At 32.2% G+C, this 22919-nt stretch overlaps 1 protein-coding gene across 1 annotated transcript in view; it reads right to left on the bottom strand.

The window, feature by feature from the left end:
• LOC148281147 (paired box protein Pax-6-like) overlaps nt 1-22919 on the bottom strand; it is a gene marked incomplete at its 5' end in the record, with an annotated part of 95684 nt that overhangs the window by 12156 nt on the left and 60609 nt on the right. The window contains one exon of the mRNA XM_088227195.1: nt 2033-2200. Coding sequence (XP_088083321.1) covers nt 2033-2200 — 168 coding nt within the window. The remainder of the gene's footprint in view (nt 1-2032; nt 2201-22919) is intronic.

Here is a 22919-nt window from a genome sequence, read left to right as displayed (position 1 = left end):
TTGATGTGGGTCAATATTGAAGGGTTCCTAAAGTCCACCCCATCCGCAGTTTTTATAGAGTCCCAGGAAATTCTCATTCAGTTGCGTATTGAGGAAAATCAACTAAACTATTCCTAAAGAATTTTTTTTTATGCAGATTAACGAAGGGCGAGGAAGATGTGTATGGACAGGACATCTTTCCTCCGTTAAAAATAGATGTCGCTTGTTCTCTCCATATCTCTCTTTCTCTATGAAAAACCATCATGCATGGGAATGTATACCAAAACCAAACATAAATACTCGTACATATAATTAGATACGTAAAGGGTAATTTAATAAGAGAAATTGAATTAATGAACTTAGGACTTAAAAAATTAAACAAATTTTATTTTACATAAAGCGGATATTTTTATGTCATGATAAATAATATTTGATGTCATTATGTTTTCAAGATAATGACGGTCGAATGTCCACCACGACTTTCTTTAATCCGAAAGGTCCAATTTTCGTTAGTTCTCTCATTAGATAAGCAAAGTAGCGTAACAAATTTGACTACACTGGCAACACTAACAAAATGTGCATTTTGTTTTATTTGGCAATCTGACAGATGGAAATACAATTAAAATTTGATGTAATGCATTTGCTACACACATGCATTTGCTACTTACACATGAAATGTGATCCCATCCTGTTTTTTTATCCCAGCAGTATTTCTACACTTTAAAACGACACAACACGGCATAATTGAATTCATATCGGGAGTTGCGCACTGAGCGACGTCTGCATATAAAGTAATGGTCAAAACGTAAAACTACTCCCTAAGGAGTAGTTTAGTCACCTTCTGTTTGATGCGCGTTGCGGTTTCTGGACTATTCTTAATTTTTTGCATATATAGGATACAGAACAGATGCCATGCGTGAATATGGAAGTCAACTGCCTATGGGCAGAATGATTATTGTTACACCGTGTGTAAAGTGATCACTTAACCCAGCCGATGATAGCTTGCCCCCCGCAAAGGTACCGCACACCGCGTATAAGGACTTAAGTCTCCTTGGCGATGCCCACATACAAGGAAAAATCACTCGTCTCCGAACGAGAAAAGCTGCCTGAAGGAGCTCTTGCCATCTTTGTTCTCAAATAACGAAATCCAGAAGTACATAATATCTACTTCGTCGGATTGAGGAAAAGTGGGATGTGAATTTTTCGCTAACTGGGATTCAATTGATTTGACGTGATAAATTCGCTGAAATCTTGAAACTCCTTTTAACCTTGAAATTCCTTTTGGAAGCCACCAGATCTGTATACCCGACAGGACTGATAAAAGGGTCACTCCATTCGGCATTCATTGAGAGGGAGAAAGGGACAAGACCACAGGATGCGTTTAGAAGATTGATTAGGATATCCGCAGCATTACGAAGGTGAAGCAACAATATTAAAAACAAATATTTTTTTATAAAATTTACATTTATTTTGGCGCTGATGGATTGAGGTGAAAAAACATGGCAGATCAAATGAACGTAGTTATGCAGAAAGCAGCCAGCCATAGAAATGTGAGATAATAGTACTTTTGTAAAAAGAGTGAATATACAAATCTACACAACAGTTAGAATGTTTTTGACTTTAACAAATGATATACAATGAAAACATTGCTTTTTTTATATGAAAAACAAGAATCTAATTATTTACTTGACCAGTTTTAATGATTTTCAAAGAACTGTAAGATTTTTCTAGTGCTGTGGGTGTTTTCTGCAAATAGAAAAATTCCGTTTTTGTAATCGACACCATTTTCAGAAGGCGATTACATACATTTTTTTGTGTAAAAGCGGTCTGGCTGTATTTAGCAGAACATAGAATTGACCTTACTGCACCCGATAACATCAATATCTCATTTTTTTAAACCGTGGACTGGCTGCTTTCTGCATAACTACGTTCAAATGCTTGGGCATTTGCCTAAACTTCCATATTCTCAACATGTGTTTTAAAAATATCCTATAAATAATTATATTGCCTACCATTTTATAATACTATTTCAATCCATAAATAAGACATTTACCTCTTTCTAGGCTATCTATCTGATCGTTAGTAAATGAGGTTCTATTTCTCTGCAGCTTCCTCTTCAGCCTTAGTCTAGCCTGGTCATCATCAGGTCCTGCACTGCTACCGGCGTTGCTGTTGTCTCCAGAACCCGTTTCGTCGGAGTTGAGACCGTCCAATTCATTTACTGAAAAAACAAAATTATTTATCAGACTCATAACTTATCATTATTGCATAAATTTACTTATCCTAAGTGATAAAATAGTACATACATAATCAATTATGTAATGTTGAAATTTAGATTTTTGTATTATGAAACTTTTTTTTTAAAAGTAAGTTACACCTTACATGAAAGTTTATCAAGAACATGTTCATAATTTTAAAATATATTTTCAGGTTTTCAATTTACTTTACTTCTTCAGGTAACTGTACAATGAGTTCTTAAATTGTAGTTCTTTTCTTTTTAATCGTACACGATATATTATGTGTAATCTCTAGTTTCTTATGTATGGTATTATTAACATTTTTTCCATATTGATTTTAACTCCTTCATTATTTTATTCATGAAAATAAATGCAACAATATATTACCTAGATAAACGTATGCCTACATTATATAATATATTTTTTTCAATTAATATTTACGTTCTTATGATTTACCCAAATACAACAATAACAATTAATAGAGCCACTTTCAACGAGTTGTAAATAACTCACAATTGGAAAATGGGAATCGACTTGAGGTAGAGTGGGGCTCGAACCTCTGATCCTGATTTGTTGCTTTACTGGGAGTAAGCAAATATCTCTATGTATTATTTCTACAGATAAATGTTTGTTTTGATTATTATTGTAATTAGGAAGTTCGGTGCTACAGGAAATTGGATGTGAAAAAAAATATTACACTCAGTTAAAATCAAAGCATTTAATTGTAGGTACGGCAAAGTTTCTCAAAACTCAATGAAAAAAATATTAAAAATATTTTTTTATAAAACTACTTTGAACTACGCCATGTTCAGTTCGTGCTATTCAACAAATCATCAGATTTCCGGTTTTCGGGAAGCCAAATCAACAGTCAGGACAAATCACCGACAACTAGTGACGTCACGGGCGGAGTTATTTCAAAATTACCGAATTAGAAAAAATCGCAGTGATGGTAATAAGATAAAAATCAAAATGTTTTTTGTGTTTTTTTTTATTTTAATTTTTTATATTAATAAAACATATAATACATAAAGTACATATACTCCCAGGAGTTGTTAAAAAAAACTCATTTGGGACCGTAAATATAAAGAAAACATTTTCGTGACAATACATAATATCATACATAACGATGTATTAACTAATACATCCGAAATAGTAATAAAACATGAAACATAGTACTTTACACCATCTATATAAATTACATTAAAAGCTATCACTATCAAAAAGATTTAAGTAATATTTTTTAATTGCGACACTTTTGGATGTGCTATTCAAGTTTTGGTGTTTTAGCTCATCGGGCAGTTCATTAAATTTGGCATGGCCAATATTTTCCAGATACCTTCTGCCAAACTTCGTTGAGCGAAACTTAGACACATGAAGATTACGTGAGTAACGCGCATTGTAATTGTAAATATCATGACCAAATGTGTATTTTAAATTTGTGTGAGCAGAAAAGTTTACGATATTCAAAATAGTATTGGTTGTGTCATGCAGTGGCATCACCTTAAAAGGAAGTATTTTAGTTATATAAGTTTAGTTTTATCGGCTAATAACAAACAAAGAAGAGAACTTGAGACGTCATACGAGGAGTAATATCAGACATACAAAACTTTAAAAAAATACTGCGATGATAATACTATACGTAGAAATTTAGAAAAAAATGTTGTTTAAAAAAAGTATATTTTGTCACAATATTTTGCCCTGTAAATGCTTTGACTTCTATATTCCCTTATTTCAGGTATTCTCCATCCCTGTTGTAATTTGTTAATCTTAATGACCCCCGAGGGGGTGAAATCCAGTCTTTTGTCTATGAACATTTGGACAAACTCCAATATTGTAATGAAACCAACTGGTCCAAGAAGAAGTTTAAAAATTAAATAGTTTTCAGGCGTTGCCTAGTATGTGAAATAATTCAGTCAGATGAATCTCTTCACAACAATAAAGGCTCTTTAACTTCACTAAAATCAACAGATGGAAGAATTGAAGAAATATGGATGTTCAAACATAGGCAAAATGGTGAATGTTACACAGTGTGTAAAGTGGCCACTTAAACCAGCCAATGACAGGTCATAAGCCCTGTAAATATCTTGACTTCCATATTCCATTATTAAAGGTATTTTCCATCCCTGTTGTAATTTGTTAAAGTATATTTTGTCAGTTTAAAAATATATATATTTTTTAAAAACACTGAATTTCATCATTGTCTACCTTGGTTATTAAGTTTGTGCACGCTACTGGGAACAAATACGGTGTTGCGTTCTCTCTTATTTTATACAATTTACACTCATGTCTGAGCACCAGATGACAAACTGACGATATGGCAGCTTATCGGGACGAAATGATTTAGGATTATACATTTTTTATGATTTTCTTAGTAGGTAGGTAATTTGATAAAAAAAAGGTTCCATAATCCACCGCCAAAGGGTTTTGAGAGCGGTAAAGAGTCAATTTGAAAAAAAAAATGTTCTAGACGTAGGACATTATGTAACTCTTTAAAAGCAATTTCGTCGGGTAGTAGCTAGAAACGGGAACATTTTACAGCCTAATATAATGTTACAATATAAATTCAAAGTTTAGAACAATCTCTTTCTCCACCCCTCTCCCGCGGGGTGTTTCGCAGTTTCCCGCGCCGCGCCGCCCGTGATAAGCCCGCCATAAATCCGCTTTACTTGCTAACCGCGCCGCGATAAAGTATTTTTATTGCCGCGTTTTGTGGAAAGCGCGCGGTTTTCATTTTAAAATGGCCGCCGTATATTTTTTCACCCAGAGGACGAGGTATTGCTCTGCCCAGTGGAGATTTGAAAAACGTTTTAAGCAACTCAACAAAACAATCAAAATATTAGATAGCTTTTTAACAAATGCATTTTTTGATTTTACCTCAACAATAGTTTTTCTCATAAATAAACCTGTATTTTCATTTTGAGTTTACGATTTAATTAAATGAAAGAAGTTTCCACGGCCTTTTGAATAGGTACTGGTCATTAAAAACAAATATTTTACACCCTCGCTCGAAGTTTTGATGCCATGGTGGAATATAGTGAAATAAAAATATCGTTAGACCGAAATCAATTTTAAAAATACATCAAAAATAATAATATGGCTCAATCAAAAGCAAAACATTATTTAGGGCAGTATTTAAAAAAAATCTATCCAATTTATTTAGAGACCAAAAATTATCGAATACAATGACGAAGTTCAGTAATTTTGTGTTTTTTTAAAAATTAAATTGACTGTTCAATAAAGCCTTTTTTTTTCTTTTGTAGGCTATATTATCACCGCTATGATTTGAGTTTTGTAATTTTTAAATTACTCGTCCCGTGACGTCCCATGTTTAAGTAAGTGAGTTTTTTTAACATTTAAAAGGAACATTAAAACATAACATTAACATTATATAAAAAATGCAAACAAAAATATTGTTAATAAAATAAAATAAATTAATAAATCCGTACCTGTCAAAACACACTAAACGGTGGAAAACATGGCTACCCGGAAACCAAAAATCTATCGCAACATATAACAACGCCATAATTAAAAGGTTATTGTTCACCTGAACCTTTGACGTTTTAAAGTGGTTCATTTTTATTATAACCATTTTTATTGATTTTGTAAACATTTTCGAGAAACTTGGCAGTATAATTAAATGAATACTCTAATTTTTACCGCACGTACGATTTTTTTTTTTCATATTTCACTAAACTTTATTCATTAATGAAGTTGTCGTTGAGTTTAAAAATAATGAAACTACAAAACTGACCCAAGTATATTAATTTTGGAGCCATTTTCAGTTACTCATAAATAACCGAGAAAATGGGTAGGAAGTTTTTGTAAAGTGGGATTCAAACTTCGAAACTCTGATCCAGAATCAACGAGACTACCATGGGTCTACAACCGCCTTACAAAGTACTTGAGTATCAAACATTACGTATTTTGAAAGAATAAAGAGTGAAAGAAACCTATTACTAACATATGAACTGGGTTTACTGAAAATATAACGCGGGAAAATTGAACGCAGAACGAAGTGGGTGTTGCCATACGCGTGAATATTTATACCGCCGATCTTAATCCATTTTTTTATATAGTACTTACCTATGCTTGTATAAAGAGGGAACCTGCTTTTTGTGGTTTTGGTGTGCGTTTTATGAATATAATAATATTTAATATATCAGTTTCGTTATTCATTATTCAACGCGTCATAAAATGTAAAAGGATTTCGTTAAAATGGAAGTATTTGATAAACTTTAACTCCTTTCAAATATGAACGTGTATGAAAATATATATTACATATTATAAATTACGAGTTTTATAAGACGCATTAATTTAATAAGTAAAGAGGCTTCGCGTCGTTTTTAATTGAGTTCCCAGACAGGTGATAAGTACCTAACAAAAGTTTTTTTTTTACCTGTTTAAAGTTTTTATTTTGATTCCGATAACCCGACATATTGTGGTGCAGATACTCGTATTTGAATAGTTTTAGGTAATAAATAAATTTCTTTCACGAACCATTATTAAATTTATTTTAATTGTATTTGATTTAAAATACTCATATTTGAAAGTAAAACACTTTAACTGAAATATCAAAAAATACTAATTAAATTCGCATGAATTAACTTAAAAATATAAAAAGTTACAGAAATTCATCAACTTTTTTTATGGAGGTAATTATTAAGGATAAACGAAAACTTCTGAATGCACACACTGTGTCATCCACATACAAACTTGTACATTTGATTACAAGCCTTTAAAATGGAATGTCAAGAAGATGAGTGTAATCATTTTCGATACCTCCTTTTGTTCGCGTTCAATCGAGGGAATAAAGGAGAAAACAAATAAGGAGAATACATTATTGACTCACTTGTAGTATAATATAATAAAGCTGCCAAACATGCTCACGGTATTTGCGCAGTGTGCGGATAAGATGCTATGAATTATTGACCAATTTGTTGTAAAATAATGAAGGAGAATATGTTATTAACTAATTTATTTTTTAACGCCCAAAGGGCTTTTACGCATAGAGAGGTTATAAACAATTTACAAATTTAAAAATACAATTGAAAATGAAAACATTTTCAAAATTCGTTGGTGGTAACATAAATTGCGTCCGTTTTTTTCTAAATGATGAGAACAAGAGGACATAACAAAAAATACAACAAATAAGGCACTTTATTCCCTTGAATGAACGCGACCAGAAGGAGGTGTCGAAAATACTCACTTTCGACCACTTTCCATTTTGAAGACTTTTAATCGAATAAAATAATATATTATGTAAAGTTATAGAAAATACAATATAAAAAGCGTAAAGCAGAAATTTACTTTTACTCTAAACTATGCAGACACCTACATAGTTTAAAAAAGATATTGACTAGGTGTGGGAGTATTATCGAAAAATATCTACAATCATCAGTATTATCTATCTTACGTACAAAATTTGCATAATATACTTTTAGACATCTTGCCAAGCATGTCCTTCGATTATGTCCACCTACGTAAACCGTAATGAGCAAAAGATTTATGATTATTTATGATAATAATAACCAAACAATGCAGTTTAGAAACAATGATAATATTTTTGATGCAATGTAGATTGTGTTGAAGTCGATTAACGCAAAGAAGTGGAAACTATGAGTGGCATACTTCGTACAGGATTAAAGACACGCTTATCGGTTTTATAGTCTCAGATTTCGCGGCGAGATAACTCGCCTGGCTCACCTGGCTGGCAAAGGGTTAAACCGCGAGTCTTCTAGTAAATATAATATCAAATATCTCACAAAAACATTTAGCTAAGAAAGGAATTTTCAATTTGACGGTTGCAACAAATGTCCGACGTAATAAATCTAATGAAAAAATAATCAGGTAACCGTAATACTTCAATCAACAATATTTACCGAGTGTGTCCAAACATTCGCACTACTACTACTACAATCGTGCAATTTCCCCGTAGGGTTAGGCAGAGAGGATGGACCGCCGTACACATCTGATATACGTTCCTAGCTTCTTCCACATTCATAAATATTATCATCATGCCTCTCAGTTGTGTCTGCTTTTGACATGATCAGACTAAAGATTTTGGTTTATCTGGTTATGCTACGTCTTCCTTGGTCGTCCTCGTCATAATGTAATATTTTTTTACCTGTTTAAAGCCACGGAAATTTTTAGCCTATTTGCTGGGTGATAGAAGGAGTAATAGTATTAAATTTAGAATTCACTTTTTCCCCCTAGAAAACAAAGGATCCTACTTGCACAACTGACCTAGCCACCAGTAGCTGACTAATTGGTGTACCAGTGTACCATTAGGTGCGGAAAGGGAATGATGATGAAGTAGGTGTTTATAAAAAGTACTGTAATTTTTTTCTCTCAACCAGATTATTTGTTTTTTTCTTAATTTTCTTGTATATCTGTATATATATTGTTGGATATTTTATATTGCGCATTTTTTTAAAAAATCACCTCAAAGGCGCTGTACAGTAAATAAATATCCCAGCACATCTTGCAGCTACAGAGCGCATGGCCGGTTGAGATTCTAGTTCCTCATTTCCAATTTAAATTATAATAGATAGGAACTTGGTTACAGCGCGTCTTTCAGCTACAGCTACACTTACACATTTTAAAAATTGACAAACAAATTTAGTGTATGGTAATGAAATTTAAAAAATATATAAAACAATAATAGATATAAAAAAATTAGTGAGATTAAAAAAATAAAAAATGTGTCCCACCGAAAAGTCTTTAGACTTAGTGGGTAACAAATTCTTATTTGTATTTTTTAATTATTAAATAAACGCCCCTCTGCAGTACTGAAACTGAAAAAAAAACACGTCTTGCAGCTACTAAGCATATGGACTGTTGGAATTCTAGACCCTCCTTAAGGTTTTTTTGTTTTAATTGTTGATAGCATTTACAAATGGAAGCTAGATTACCAATAGTCATACAACTACAAAGCGCATGAACGAGTGGAATTCTAGCAAGTTAAAATTATATCAATAAATTGACAAAAAGTAAACGGTAACAAAGAGCATAGTAGTAAATTTGTCAAGCGTTCATGCCAAGAATCAAGCAGTAAAATCCTCAATAAATAGGCACTGTTTCAATATTATGGTTAGCAAAATAAAGATGGATATCCGAAGAGATGCTTTTGTAGATAGTTGGTAAATACCGCCGCCATGTGGCTGTATGTTTTCTTATTGTCCTTTACCTATAGTGCGGTGTGTTTTCATTAGTCATAATTGAACGTAGTTATTCAGCCAGTCCACAATTTAAAAAAAAAGATATTGATGTTATCGGGTGCAGAAGGGTCAATCTATGTTCAGCTAAAAACAGCTAGACCGCTTTCATACAAAATACTGCCTTAATCACCTTCTGAAAATGGTGTCGATTACAAAGACGGTGTTTTTCAATTTTCAGAAAACACCCACAGCACTAGAAAAATCTTACGGTTCATATCATTAAAACTGGTCAAATACAAAATAAGATTTTTGTTTGTCATATAGAAAAACTCATGTTTTTATCGTTTATCATTTGTTAAAGTCAAAAGCATTCCAACTGTAGTGTATATTTGATATATAAGGGTTTTTTTAAAACGATTTTGTCTTAAGTTAAGGGTTATTATTTATGCCTATTTCGCAGAAAAAAAATTTGAAGCTCTATTTTTTCAGATTTGCGTTTTGGTCTGTTGGACAAAAACGAACTGAAGCGACGAGTTGTGACGGTTTCTGTTTGGTTTCGGTTTTGACCACCTTCAAAAAACAAATATTTCATGTCGATCCTCCCAAGAATCGAACCCAGGACCTCGAGTATCAAGCAGTACACAACAAGGAATACTATTATGCACAACTTTTTTAGCTTGCAAAATTTGTTTAAAAAATACAGTACAGATAAAACTTATTATGTTTTTGTGGTCATTTTTCTGTTAAAAAAAACAGTCAAGCGCAGTTGGCAAACAGCGTCAGTAGAAATCTGTCGCAAATTTATACACATAACGCGCTTATTTCACGGGACGCTTTTGAGACATTCGACAGCCTAACAGCTTGTCATTAAATTTACAAAAAACCCTTGTATTTCAAAATTATCTGACTGACAGGAACCCACAGAACACAACATACGGAGAACGGCTAGAAGAAATTCAATCCACCAATAATATGTGTACACGTAATTTATTCGTGAGAAAATGTCTAAAACACCGAATCGTCATTTTTTCTGTGGAATTGCATCTCCCGTCCGACAAACTGGCAAGTATTGTGTTTCGTTACGTAAAAAATAACGGCAGTTCGCATTTTTTTACACGCCGAAGTTTTTTCTGGCGGAAAAAGGGATGCGATGACAGGTGACGGCCGCCATTGTTTTATTTGTTTTGTTGCGCTTTTGTTTTAAAAATAAAAATATTGTGGGTCACCTTTTGTTGGTCGGATGATGTAACGCAATATGAAGGTTACTGTAATAATATACACGGAGTAAAATAAAGGAAAGTTAACTAAATTATTTTTAAGGAATGTAAACTCGGTGCAGATTAATGAAGTGGGATGGCAATAGGTATATAGTCAGAGGGAACAACACTTTGTCACCCAAATTTATAAAAGTATTTTTATAATAAAACATTTGATGTATTATGTTTCCCCGTAGCAGTAGGCAGATATGGTAATATAACCCCATACCATTCTGCCTTTGCATACAGACCTCGTTTCCTCTACATTCATACATGTTCCCATACACGCGTGCCGATTATTCCGACATTCGACATGTCCATCTCAAGTAATCGTTAAATTTAATCATGTCTTGATTTTCTAGCTCTTTCCCGTTTTCCGCATCCATTAATATTCGCATCGTAAATATTTGTAGTCGTTCGCCCGCTGTCCGTTCGTTCTACGCGTCCAAATCAACGCTGTTTAAGTCGAATCTCGACATTCGTGCACCTATTATACACGCCGTCGTCTGAGAGATCGCTTTTCGACAGCACTCGGCCTACTTTCATCTTTGTTTTTCTAATGCTGTACTTCATTTACATGCATTTGCGTCGGTACCAAGGCCCCGATTACAATGGGAACAATATTATTTTCAATTGTCAATAAAGTAAAACAGTATTTTCTCGGCAAAAATGTGAACATTTGTTAAAAAAACTCTCAAAGTATCTTCACCGTTAACACGTAATTAAACACGTTTTAGATGAAAACTCATAAAAATAAACACGTTTTCGTACTCAAAATTCGATTTTACGTTATGGACAATTAAAGAAAGCTCTGTTAAATATGGCCCCAGGCCCCGATTACAATGGGAAGTGAACATTTATCTTCAATTTTACCTACAAATTAATAAAATTTTCTGTCTAAAAAGTAGAATATGTAAATACACATTTTTTTTTCGAAACAAGTTTAATTACAGGTTACCGACGAATACACACATTTTTTCATACAAATATACACATTTTCGTTTAAAATCTATGTCTGGGGTCTAAAAGGGCCAATGTCGTAAATCACTATGTAACGGCAGAGTAATTTTAGAGCTATTTTGTGACGCTATAATAAACTGTTTAAGGTGTTTGAAACTATTATCAAAAAGAAAACACTACCGCATATGTACGTATATATATTTTTTTTAAATATGCGTATTTTTTCATTGCCATCAACCCTTTACAAAATGTTGGCAAGAAAAATTAAATCTGATATTGGCCCCTTTAGACCCAAGATACCGAAATATCGATTTTATTTTATACTGTTTCGATGTGTACCGATGACGTTTGTAATACTGGATCACAATATTTTTTTTCTTATTGGGAACAGCCCTATGGGAAATTGGATACAATAAATGTTTTCTTGCTTGCGGTAAAAATTAGAGCATTCAATCGGAAGACAAATTTTCCTGAAAATATACGAAAATAATTATAAGAAAATATTTCATAAAACGAACTACTTTGAATGACGTCGCTGGTTCATATAAATCAACCCATGATATGAGAGTTATGAAAGACTTCCGGTTTGCTTGCCGTGAATGCCAATGGGAAGAACTGATCGAGAATAACCGGAAAAGAACCTCTGACGTCACACGCGGAAATATTTCAGAAATAAAAACTTTGAAAAATCGTAGCGCTGATAATACGATATACTGATATTAAAAACATTTTTTTGCTTAGTTTCATAGTTTATTAACAAATAATTTTTTTAAAAAAAAAACACTGAATTTTCTCATTTTTAACGCAGATAAAACTGTTTCTCTTATACATTATAGGTGACAGCAAAAAAATTAGGTACTTGATAAAAACGTAAAAGTCTCGAATTACATATTGTATTTTTCTTCTCTGTTGAGATATTTAACACGCAAAATTGTGTTTGTTTAAAATAAATGATGTTATGTTTCGTTCCAAGAGCCGAATAACGCATAACCTTAAGCCTGACAACTTTTGCACCGTAAATGTATTAACTTCATATCTGGAGTCCTCTGAGAATTCGGGGGAGTGGAGGCTCGGGGGAGGGAAAATCGTAGAGGGTGGGGGATGGGTTCGGGGGTGGTGTAACGAACGCGTTCACGTGGAAAGTAGCGATAAGGGAGCGCAGTGTGGAATACTGTAGGACAGAACGGGGGGACACTCCACGGATTTGGGGGGACTAAGATGTGAACTTGGACCAGAGACAAGAAATAAAAAAATATTGCTATTTTGGTAAATTTGATTAGCATGTTAAAGCAAATAGCTTTGCGAGTTAAGTGCTATTGCTATTGCGAATCAGCTTAGTGTCAGTTTGAGAGGAAAGACAACAAACATTGTTATTGTAGAACAACGCGCATGTGACTTTCTTCAATGCGTTTTTTTTTCTCAATGAGAGCGGTTCAATTTTGTCACAACATGATGAACGATGACCAAATTTACATAACATACATATACATTTTCTTAAGCAGATGTTTTGATAACGATCCTTGTTAAATTTTACAGTATTTATGTCATAAAAGATATTAAATATAACATATTTAAATTAATTAAATAACAATATATACATCCAATTGTCTAAATGTTTACCAATAACATATTTTGGTATGTAATTTATTGTTTTTATGGCCAATGTCAATTTGCATGTTATATCTAAGAATCTTCTTTTTCAATTATTTATTTATTTATTTTAAAGAAATAAACAGTCGACAACGATATAATAACATTAAAAAAAAATACGGCTTAAAGACAAACCAGCAAGTTTCTAAATAAGAATCATGTATATTATTTAATTGTGTTACAACAAAAGGGTGTGTTTATGTGTATTTGTATGAGAGTAAGTGTAGATGTGTGAGTAAGTGTAGATGTGTGTGTAAGTGTATTAGTGTGGTGTTAAGGTGTGTGTAAGTGTGAGCGTCATTAAATAGTAAGTGGGATCGTATCGCAACCAGAAATAATGTGTCTTAATTTATTTTGAAATAAATTAAGGGGCATGTAAAATATATCAATAGATGAAAAAAAGCATTATGCATTGAACATTCCCTTTTAAAAGTTTCGTAACGCCAAGAAAATATTGCTTATTTACAGTTTGTTCTTTGAGGAGAAATTCCTAGTGTAAATTACTATTAAAATAAAAATCAAAAAGTAACTATCCTAATAGATCTTGATCGACTTGATTTCGTCTATTGTGTTTGACATTTTTTTAGTTCGTTTTGTTTTGGTATTAATACTAATAGAAATAACGTATTTTGTAACTGTTGGTAAAGTTAGGCTAGTGGTGTAGTGGTCAGCGCGTTTGTCTACCACGTAAGAGATCTGGGGTTTGATTCCCGGCATAGTTAACATGAAACATTTATTTTAAAAATATGTTTTTTCACCATAATATTTTATAGTCCCTGGACTGGCTCCTGAAGCCCAAAACTGACCTCTTACCTCCATGTAACAAAAAATGATCAAGATAAGATGCGATTGGTATACCAATGCAGCATTTGTTTTCCTAGATTTTTTACGGATTTCCTGTATTGAATATTGGTACTATTGACATTAAGAGGATTAAGTGAAGATACGTCTAGCTTACTAAGCAATCTTTGACTACCCGCAAACATAATTTATGTTTTAGATGGGTTTATTAGTTAACACATCGATTCTATTACTTCGCTGGTGTTTTCAGGTCTGCAATGAAGATATAGTTGTAAATCATCTGCATAGAGATGATATGAACAAATGAGACAATCTGCTATCGGATTAATAAACAGGGAAAATAGTAATGGTGATAAAACTCCACCTTGAGATTAAAAGCGGAAAGGAGAATAATGTTGATGATGATTTGTAGCTGCGCAAGCTGCTACGCAGCTTGTTCATAAATGTATGTAAAAATGTCACATGGTCAAAAATTTACGATGGGATAAGCTAAGTATAGTTATTCTAGGTCGCAAATGTTTTTATAAGTAACCCTTTTCTTATCCGTATAAATAGTTGTTCCGGGTAAAGTCATTTCTTAGTATGAGCTCGGTGTAAAGAAATCTCGCGTCGGCCTCGCGGCGTAATGGTCAGCGCGTTTTCCTACCATGCAAAAGGTCTCAGGTTCGATTCCCGACATAGTTGATATGAAATATTTATTTAAAAAGGTTCTTTCACACTATGATATTTCATAGTCCCAGGACTGGTACCGGAAGTGAAGACTAGACATCTTACCTTCATGCAACAAAAATGATCAAGATACGCTGCGATTGGTGTACCAATGCAGTGCCCTATGCATTAGGTTCGCAAAAGGAATGATGTGATGATGATAAGGAAATCTAATAAGTAAGCTCCACGACCTTTAAAACGGTTTTTAGGGTAAGTGGAGGGAGTGTTTTCACTTTTACAATAAACTTAATTTATAAATTACACATTTTTTTTTTTTATGTATCGTATTTCGGCGCTATTATTTTTTAGAGTTTTGTGTTTCTAAAATTACTCAGCGTGGAACGTCTCAAGTTTTCTTCTGCTTCTTCTCGGTCAGTTCTGCCGATTGGTCCGTTGTCTTACCGTAAGCCGGAAGTCTTTTACAAATCTCTCATTATTGGTTGATTCACATTAACTAGTGACGTCATTCAAAGTAGTTCGTTTTTATGAAAAATAAAATTATTTTTACATTTTTTTTTAATTTTGCCCCACAATTTAATGGGCGGGGCATTATCATTTAAATAGCGGAATAAAATAATCAAGTTTTCATTTAAAAAAAACTTTTGATAGCTTTTCACTAGCTTTCATAAATACGAATTCGAACAGTACCTACATTACTTAAATAATAAAGTAATAAAGCCAAACCAAATTTTACTATGCTTAGCATTTAATTTAATTTAGAAAGGTCATTTAGCACTTGTTAATATTATCAAAGTTCATTATTAACGATGCGAATGCGAATGCTAATTATCCTATTACTACTGGAAATCAGAGTCGGGTACAAGAAGGCGAGGAGACAGGACGCGCTTTTGAGGCTGGTAAATTGTAGCACCTATTCAGAGACCACTTATTTTGATTTATTTAATTCGCAAAAAACTCACCTATTTCAAAAAATACATATTGTAGCTATCTGTAGGAATAAAGTTCTCCCACCTATATTCACAATTCAAAGCACACCCACACGCACAAGAGCACAAACACCATTTTACGTACTCAAAAAAAAAAAAAAAAAATTATTGCACAAATATACATATTTATTACCAAAGAATCTATATAACACTTTTAATTTTAATTTCATTTAAGTCCTTAGGTAAGGTTAGCCTCCTAACGTGGCTCAGCCTGTCCTAAGATGGCGATTTTTGCGTTTGAAATTATAAGTAGTTTTGTCCTAATATTAAAAGACTATTGTTAAAAAAACTAAAATTGCTTAAATTTAAATAAATAACCAAGTAAATAATATAAGAATTGAAAATAACGTTTTTGAAATTATGAAAATGCAATGAGGAAAACGAACACCTTGACTTCTATTTTCCGTTCTCAAAAATGTTTTCCCTCATTGTTGCAATAAATTTATAGTGAAATAACTACCGAGAAAGAAAATACAGCCATCTTTAAACATTTGGACATACTAAAAACACTGTTGATTAAACAAACTAGTATAAGGAGCTTAAAAATTAATAAAATTTTAGGCGTAGTCTAGTAGGTGAATCGGTTCAGACGGATGGATCTCACCCATATAATAAAGGTTTCAGCTCTTTTTTTTCCACAGATGTAAGACTTGAGGAAATGCGGATGTTTAAAGATAGGCAAAATAGTGAATGTTGCATAGTATGTAAAGCGGCCACTTAAGCAGCCAATGACAGGTCATAATCCCTGTAATTGTCCAGACTCCCATATTCTCTTCTCAAAATTTAGATTAAATATAAAAAAATATGATTATTCAAGTAGTTATCAGTTTTTAAATTTAAGCCTTGATTTTGAGTTTGTTATTATGTTGTAAATTTATGAAGTATTACAGTAAAACTCCTATTATCCAGATAGATGAGTGCCAGATTTTATTGTTTTTTAAATAATACAGCAATTTGGAATCACGTTAAAAATTTACTAACTCGTATATGCAATAAGCTCCCACAATATTATGTTTAGCGGGGAACAAATTAAAAATTTATTTAAAATGTTGTTTTTTAAAAATGGAATGAAAGTTGGAGCAGCAATGAGAAATTTCAGTCTTTTTTAATTTTGAATTTATTTGTTAATAGACTATAAAACCAAGCCAATGTAAAAAAATATGTTTATATATCGTATTACCAGCGCTATGATTTTTTTAAAGTTTTGTATTTCTGAAATAACTCCGCGTGTGACGTCAGAGGTTCTTCTCTGTCAGTTCTCCCGGTTAGTTCGTTTACGGTAAGCAAACCGGATATCCTTCACAGCTCTCATATGATCGGTTAGTTTATATGAATCAGTGACGTCGTTCAAAGAAGTACGTTTTTATTAAAATATTTTTTATTCTTTTTTTTTACATTTTCAAGAAACTTTGAAGTACAATTAGATGCTCTAATTTTTACCGCGCGCAAGAAAACATTTTATGTATCTAATTTCCTGTAGGGCTGAAATTCCTCATTAAGAGTTTGTGTGTGATTCGATGGTTTTTTGGTATTGTGTCGTATTTAAAACAATTGTTTTTTATATAAAAAAAAAAAAACATTTTTAAATAAACTTGATTTTATTATTTTTCTGTCAGTTTATACTTTCTTGGAGTTTTTCAATATGCTTTTTTCAGTTTCATACACTTTGCCAGATTTTATTATTTTTATTTTTATAATTTGTGGTAAGTTTTTCAAATTCTAAAATATATTTTTATTTTTTTAAAGATATTTAAATCATCTCTAGATACCAAAAAGACATAAATATGCAAAATTTTATAAAAATAAGTAAATGCTGTCCTACCTCAGAACAGGTATTTATTTTATTATTAATCTTGAAATACGACACATATAAAAATATTATTTTTTGTGTTCTAATAATAACAATGTACATATATTTAATTAATGAGTTGTTTAACGAATGTTTCTTAATCTGCTGTTTAAATTTTGTTTTTATTTTTATTTACTATATCTAGTGAGGATTTACAGTGCCTAATATGTTTGTCTATAATTTTATTGTATTAGAGATACCTTTTTTCCTTTTTTCCTTTTTTCCTTTTTTTCCAAACAAAAGAACATATTTATATTTTATTATATATTTTTGGTTTTTTACAATGTACATAAGAGATAAAACGGAGTATTCAATAAAATAATAATTACAAAGCATTGAAATACAGATTAATAATAAAAATAGTAAACAAAAAATCACACAAAGGCATGGCCTGTTCGTGGGTATACAAAACATGTTGATGAATTGTTTGCTCCTATAATAAATAGATATGTATGATATTTTTATGTTATTTCAATTGAATTTTCTTTAATAAAAACCGATTTTCGGAACTGAACTGAAAAAACCTGACTTGAAAATGGCCAGCAAAGTTGATTGCGCAATCAAATTAAAATCAAAAACTTTTTTTTTTTTTTTTTTTTTTTTAATTGAAAAAAGAAATATTTGCGTTCTTATGATTTACCCAAATATTTAATTTTTGAAGGCCATTCTCAACGAGTTGTAAATAACTCACTATTAGAAAATAGAATCAAGTTGGGGTAGAGTGGGATTCGAACCACGGACCTTTGGTCTGTGAGTCCGAGACACTAGCCACGGGACCACAACCCGACTTCTACTGGATATTTGGCAATCCGGATGACTGGAGCTCGAATGAACCGAGGTCTACTGTGTTTAATGTACGTATTTAATACATAATATATAATAAATATTTAAGTTGATAACCCGAATACTTTTGGGACACCCTGTTCCGGCAAATTCTAGCGTTCTCTATAATGGATATGTCAGTTTGATTATATGACGCGTACTGTTACGGGGTAACGAGATTTCCTTGCTGCGGTATATTGTTAACAAAATTCAGAATTGGAGAAAAGGCTCTTTCAGTTTTTAATGTGTCCAAACGTTTGTAGACAAGGCTGGATTTCACCACTTAGGGAGTAATCAAGATTGAGATTTGTTGCAACTGAGAGGGAAAACGTTTTCGAGAAAAATCAGACATGCAAGTCTAGGCATTAATATTTTTTTAATGGCTTATGACATTTCGTTGGCTGTGCCTCGATTATGAACGTTATCTTCATCTGTATAAATCGAGACGGTATACTTAACTTCTGTACTATCTGTATCTTACCTCTGTGTGTTCTATTTATTTATTTTTTAGAGTGGTAACTTTCTGACGCATATAATCTGTGTCTGATGCCTAGATACTCTTATTTGTTAATAGGATAGAACCTAGCGACATTATTTTCATATCAAGGCGTTCGTTTTATTAAAGTGACAGTTATGTCGGAATTTAATTCGACTTCAAAACTTACTTACTTCTCTCTCATATTTTTAATAGGCTTTTATGAAAAAAAATGCCAACCTCAAAATGATTAAAATTTTTAATAAATCATAATAAAAGGAAAAACTGCTCGGTGGGACAAAATTTTTGACACTTTTAATGCGTAGATAAATGTATCGAGGGGTTCTAGACCTGTCGGTAGAAACAGATGTACTTACATCAAAACTTGATGCTGGGGGTATCGGTATTATACCTTTGTAGTCGGTCGGGAGACTTTTATCTTCAACTATGACGTCATACTGAAGTTTTGTCATTTTAGAGCGTAGATTTGTGTACCGTGACGTACGCTTCCCCTTGATTCATATCGATGTACCTACCCAAAACTTGAAAATGTGGGTCGGTAGTATATCTTTATAATCGCTAGACGGAATTTATCTTCAACTATACCGTCAAGGTGAAGGTATGACGTCTTTATCTTCCCATCATAATCGAGGCCCTGGTTTAAGTGTCCAGTCTTGTTTACAAACATGAGGACTTTATATACATGTTTTTGTTTCAATCTCCGTTGAGTGGTCGTTAAGATACTTGACTGACGCACCGAAGGTTCTGGGTTCGATGGTCGGTGGGAACCCAAAAATTAAATGTGAATTTTTTAAAGTCGTTCTGTGCCACTGTTATTGGGCCTCCTGGCCTGTTGTGGTGTAAAACATACAATAATACAAACTGACTGGTATAAGAAGAAAGATGAAAAGTAATTTTATTTTAAGGAGTTGCTTAGTAGGATAAGTAATTGAATGGAGAAAATGAAAATCTATGATATCACTCTAAAGTTGGTTGATATAAAAGAACTCGTGACATCGATTAAGGTGGATTTATCAAGAATATTTTGATTTTGTTCCAATTTTTGTACGTAAGAACTGGATTCAACTCCCTGGGGAGCTGTTAACATTAACACATTACAACAGAGATGATGATGAGAAGAACAATTTAGGCCACTTACATCAGCCAATGACAGGTCATAAGTCCTGTAGATGCTTAGACTTCTATATTACCTTATCTAAAATGTTTTTCCTCTCTGTTGTTATGTGTCAACCAATTAGGGTAGTTCAATTTCATTGAAATTATTTTTCATGCCTTTTTATACATTTATTTATTTATTCATTTTAAATTATATTTGTATACATGTTCCCAAACATATTTTGACTTTTTAGTCTGTGCCCGTTTTAAGCCATAATAGTTAACAATAAAATATACAGTAAGTTAAAATAATTGCTTTTGAAGCAATATGAAAAATAAAAAATAATATAATTACATAACAAGAAATAAAATTTCATACTTCGATAATAATAATCCCAAGAAACTTCGCCGTACAACTTAGTGCTCTAATTTTTAAATCAAATTTCCTGTAGCACTGAACTTCCTCTTTCAATTTTTTATTTTAATAAGCAACTTCGGAAAAAACCGATTAAAATTTTATGCTTCTTCTTTTATCAGACAGTTTGTAGTTTTTTTGCACCACTACAGCCCAGTGGCCTAATTACAATGGTGGCACAGAACAAACAGGCTGAAGAAAAATCATATTTAGTTTTTGTGTTCTCATCGGACATCGAACCCAGAACCTCTCGTGTGTGAGTCAAGCATCTTAACCGTTACTCAACGGAGATTTAAACAAAAATATTTTCAAAAGTATTCCTATCCTTATTTTTTATTAAATCATACCAAAAAAATACTACCTCGAGTTACAGAAACCTTATTTTGGGACAGAAACAATGTGACATAAAGGTATAATATATTTATAATGTTATTTTTTTTATTGAATATTTGTTTTATGAATATCGTACATGTATTTCTTAAGTGGCACAATTATGCATTGTCAAAATATGAATCCCTATAAGTGATGTTCGATTTCTATAGCAATTAATTTATTTTCACGTTCCCAACGTTGTCGCCAGAAGTCAAAATCTGCTATTTATCAAATCTTCGGAGAGCCAGCTATTGTTTTTATGCCCCAAGGTCCAGAATGAATAGATTAGTCAATTCGCCACACAACTTGGAATTCTTTGGGATAGATCTTCCGGCTTTTCCTAGATCTCTTCGATATTTAAACAGTGTGGGACAAAGACGGATTGGTATGGGTTATTTAAATTTATTTCAACAGTAAGGGAAAACATTTTTCAGAAAGGAATATGGAAGTCTAGGCATTTAAAGGGCTTATGACCTGTCATTGGCTGGTTTAAGTGGCCACTTTACACACTGTGTAACATTCACCATTCTGCCCATGTTTGAACATCCACATTTCCTCAACTCTTCCATCAGTTGACTTTTGTGAAGTAAAAGAGCCGAAACCTTTGTCACGTGGGTGAGATTCATCCGGCTGAACCAAATCACCTACTAGGCAACGCTTGAAAACAATTTTCCAATTTTTATACTTCTTCTTTTACCAGGTAGTTAATTAAACAATGTTTGAGTATGTCCAAATGCTTACAGACTGGCTGGATTTCCTCCCTATTGTTGGTATGGGTTAGCTCGCGGTGTTTATATATTGATCGTGTTTTTAATATATCATATACCATTATTTTATTCCCCTTGTTTGTTTTTGCTACATAGTTTTATTTTCTTATTGTTCAGTTTCTTGTACATATGTTACTTCATATAGTTGTTACAATTGGTTTAGGCCGTATACAATAATAAATAAATAAATATATATTTATTTATTTATTCATTCAAAATTACAAAATTGAATATTTATGAACTTATTAAGGCTTTTTAGGCTATGCCCGTGTCAAGCCACAATAAATAACAATAAAAACACATAGTAAAATTAAATAGATCAAATTATTATGACATAGAATAACAATCCAGAAAAAGGTAAATGTAATAAATAATCAAATTCCAAAGAATACAATGCAAAAAAGATAATCAGAAATAATTTTAAAAATATAAATTATACAAATTATGAATCACACATAATCAAATATACAAAATAGTGGTAAAAGTAACAAAACGTAAAAATAACGTCGATTTTCGAGTTGTGTCATATTAGAAATACACGTGCGATATATATCAAATAAATACGTAAATGACAAAACAAAGGCCTTGAAAGTGCCTAAACTTGCAAATTATCTATTGAACGTGGTTTTCCATCTCTATTCAAACATCTGTCAATATTTAAATTAATTAAAAATGCAATCAAACGCCCTCTTTCCAATTAAATTGAAAAAATCAATATCCAAAACCGTAGAGCAAGAAGTCAATTTAAAAAAGAACTGTCTTTGAGTCGTATTGAATTTTTGTCGATGAAAACGGTGTGAAAAAGTCCTTTGTCCCTTTTTCTCTCGCAACATAACCACCCCTGAGCGAGACGCAACATCCCCTCCGAGCGATTTTCCTTCTTCCGGCCTAAGATAACATGACAATGGACCGGCAAATGGAATAAAACGAAAAGAAATGATAGAAATGTAAGGGTTGGGGAGGATTAAATATGGAAAATAATATTTTTGGTCTACTACAAATATGTAGCGAATAAATACTTCAAGAAAAATGTTAACCAACATTGATTACAGGGTAAAAATCTACAGTTTTTTATTTTAATTTAATTCATTTATATTTTTGAGTGTAAATATTTATTTACTTTTTATGGGAGTTATTGCTAGTAACTAATTCTAGGACCGCGGCAAGCTTTTCGGATAAAATTCGTTAAAGGTTTTCCCCTTTTTGATATGATTTTACTACAGTTATTAGAAATTTAATTTTATTCACAAACAATAAACAATACGTAAGGCAATAGTGTTGTAAACACAATTTGTTACGTTTAGATATTATTTTTATCAATTATTTCTAGAGATTAACAAGCTTTTTTATTCAATTATATCAAATCATCTAGAAGTATGTTAATACGTATATACTTCTGTCATTTGTA

Source organism: Micrasema longulum, unplaced genomic scaffold (genome assembly GCF_059751315.1).
Source record: "Micrasema longulum isolate JH-2025_06_02 unplaced genomic scaffold, ASM5975131v1 h1tg000492l, whole genome shotgun sequence".
Classification (NCBI taxonomy): domain Eukaryota; kingdom Metazoa; phylum Arthropoda; class Insecta; order Trichoptera; family Brachycentridae; genus Micrasema; species Micrasema longulum.
This window is presented reverse-complemented; position numbering and strand designations above follow the sequence as displayed.